The following is a 2,904-nucleotide window of genomic DNA, read 5'->3' as shown; positions in this document are numbered from 1 at the left end:
ACGCATTCAACCTCTCGTCTTCGTCATTTTCCAGAACTCTATTTATCTTGGTTTTGAATATTTTGTAGCTGAATCCAAGAAAATGGAATTACTTGAATTTTGTATGTCCAAACCTATATACATTATCCGAAAGGCATAGCGTACGGATAATTGGCCCGTGACTGTCCAAACCTATATAAGGTCCACGGTATGCGACATCTGTACCCCTAAAGGTTGAGGTAACGCGAAACACGTTTAAAAAAAAGCGATATCCGGAGAAAGCCAAGGCGAAGCGCGTCCATTAACCGGTCGTTTGCAACCAAATTGACGGCCTGGTCACATCCCCGCTGATGGGTAACTGGAGAGTCAGCGATCGATATTGTGTCCGACGTCGTTCGGAGCTCACGCGCACGACCAAAATGAAAAGGAAAGCTTTTTTACTTGGTGTTCACTTGCAGACAACCAACAACGCGGTTTTCCGGGAGGTGGCGGTTGTTAACTACTTCCCAGGGACCGTCTTTGTTCACGGTGAACGCAGTGATGACGTCGTCATTTGGGTCGCTGACGGTGCTATACTCCTTGGTACCTGCCAACCAAAATGGCGCCTGGTAATCAGCCTCCGCGCTCGAGAAGATGGTGAACCAGTAGTAGGATGAAGTTGGTAGGACGATCGATGAGGGAGGGGACCATTGAAACTTGGCTCGCTTGTCGATGTTCTTAATGGGGATGCGGGCAGGCTGGCCCGACTTGGTGCAGTAAGGCTTGCCTACAAGTCAACCATGAGTCCCATATGCGATGCCCCCTTCACACTAGTTCCGCACCGTTGACAGAAGGGCAGAAGTTGACCAGCAGCGACGTATCACCGGCCACCTTCGACGTGTCCATCATAAAGTTGACAGTGTCGATGGTGAGTCCCTCTGGGCCGCACGCGTTGTCCGCGGCCGAGGGGCTGCGAAATCGCACAGCAGCGCCGCGATTTCTCGAGATGATAGCGAACTCGCCATCCTTGTCGGGGGGGCTGTGGCTGTCAAACACAACTTGGGACGCAACGGCGGCGTGGACGAGACTGGCAAGAAACTTCATGGAGGGATATGTTAAAATGACGGTGGTGGGCCACTCAAAGTCTCATGGGAAGTCTAACCACGTGCACTGCGACTCTGTGTCAGTGTCGCAATAGTCCCACTCAGGTCGTCAGGACTGGAAAAACTAGTATGCAATCACGATGGTCAGGTCCTCGAATTTCCCATTCGGTTGCGTCGGTGCGACACAATTCAGACAGACACGTCCTTCAGCTGCTTCGTCGCGACAGAGTGCAACAGGCTACTAACTTGCCGCTGTTTCCAGAGATACGTGAACATGAAGTTATACACACGGGCCTACGATTCGGTGTGCGTGGCGGATGGTCGTTCATCGCGATGGGATATCGTTCTTATCAAGGCTCAAATACAAGTTGATTCGAGCTCTTCGTGTGCCATCTCTCCCTGTACCTCGCTGGTGTCCTCGCCATATCACACTGTGACGGAATTCCACAGCCACCAATGGTCGAAATGGAATATGACATGTGGGATTGAGCGGGAGTTCTTGACCAACACCCCGTCGAGGCACATGCCGGCAATCCAATCGATCAGGAAGATCGACTGGCGAGGGCTATGGCGAGGCTGCACCACCGCACCGGCAGCTAGTACGCCGAGTGGCGCAATACGGCGAGCACAAATCAAGCGAATTGGCCAGGAATCTCGAACCACGTAATTGGGAACTCTCGTTACATCATGTCTTCTCGACAGCGGCGGTGGCGCAGGCAAAGGCCAGCAGACGAAAGTCACTCAGCAACACGTGAGGTGTTGGTCTCCCCGCCTCACCGCATAAGATTACTAAGCTCGTTCAGTCGCCTCACTGTCCATGCAAAAGACCTTTCAAACGTTGGTAGGTTCGAGATCGCTCGGCTCATACTACTATCCCGTGCGGTTAGGATCGAGGGCCTCCACGATGGCCGCGGAGACTTCTCCAGCAAAGTCTTTGTGGGTTTCCACTGCCATGCACGCCGAAATTGGATGCACTGGAATCTCTGCATTGAGAAGCACCACCGACTTCACACCAATGCGAGCGACCTTGATTCCTTGCTGTGCCATTTGGGCCAGCACGTTTCACCACTGTCATCAGTTCACCCGAACAACTTGCGCACCGGGACCTCTCGTAGTCTGTGCAGCACAATGAGGCTTCGCTACTTGAGCGAAGCTGATATGCTGCCCAAAGTATGATACCTTGTCTTCCATGACAGTGCACTTCGGAAGTCGCGGGGGTGTGGTGGGAGCGAACGTCGGGTTAGGAGAGAGGGCCGAGTTCGAAGGGAGGGTCGTGGTTGAGTCTTTGAAAAAAGATCCTTCTCGTGTGGAGCACATCCGCGTCGTACTTGGATCCGTACTCCTTCGTGGCGGCCTTGAACCCCCCACACTAAAGCAACCCTATGACTTGTTCACAGTGGACGACATCATCGAGGAGCCAAATGGCCATAATTTAATCAAATCAACACAAAATCATCTCAAATTGCGAATGTGGATAGTATTATCCATAACACACAAGGATCTATCAATAGATTTCTCTAAAACCAAGTAGTCTTTGAGATTTACTCGAAGAAAGACAAGAATGATAGTCATTTTCAACTGTGGAACTTGAAGTCCCCCCATAACACATATTTTCCCGTAACCGAACGATATAAATAGTCGAAGGTTTCCGTGAAACAGCTGGTGCAAGCAAATCCCTTAGCAGTTGATGCAAGGTCATTTTGCAACCTACGCAATGAACACGTCCGAGTTTGAACAAGTCGTTGTTTTTGTCAAGTCTGGACGCCCACGTGCCCTTACAAAGGAGGAAAGACTCGACATTTTGCGTTTTATGCTTTTCTCCGTCACACTGGGGCCACATATG

The 2,904-nt window shown here is 51.1% G+C and overlaps 1 protein-coding gene across 1 annotated transcript; it reads right to left on the bottom strand.

Moving 5' to 3' along the window:
* Window positions 1–416: 416 nt before the first annotated feature.
* H310_03464 (hypothetical protein) lies at window positions 417–1,062 on the bottom strand (the record flags this gene model as incomplete). The annotated part of the gene is made up of 2 exons (XM_008867335.1): window positions 417–745; window positions 801–1,062. The coding sequence occupies 2 exons, from the start codon at window positions 1,060–1,062 to the stop codon at window positions 417–419; spliced, it is 591 nt and encodes a 196-aa protein (XP_008865557.1).
* Between the last annotated feature and the right edge of the window lie 1,842 nt (window positions 1,063–2,904).

The sequence above is a fragment of the Aphanomyces invadans genome (genome assembly GCF_000520115.1).
Source record: "Aphanomyces invadans strain NJM9701 unplaced genomic scaffold supercont1.5, whole genome shotgun sequence".
NCBI lineage: Eukaryota > Oomycota > Saprolegniomycetes > Saprolegniales > Verrucalvaceae > Aphanomyces > Aphanomyces invadans.
Note: the sequence above shows the minus strand (reverse complement) of the source record. Positions and strands in the feature narration are given on the sequence as shown.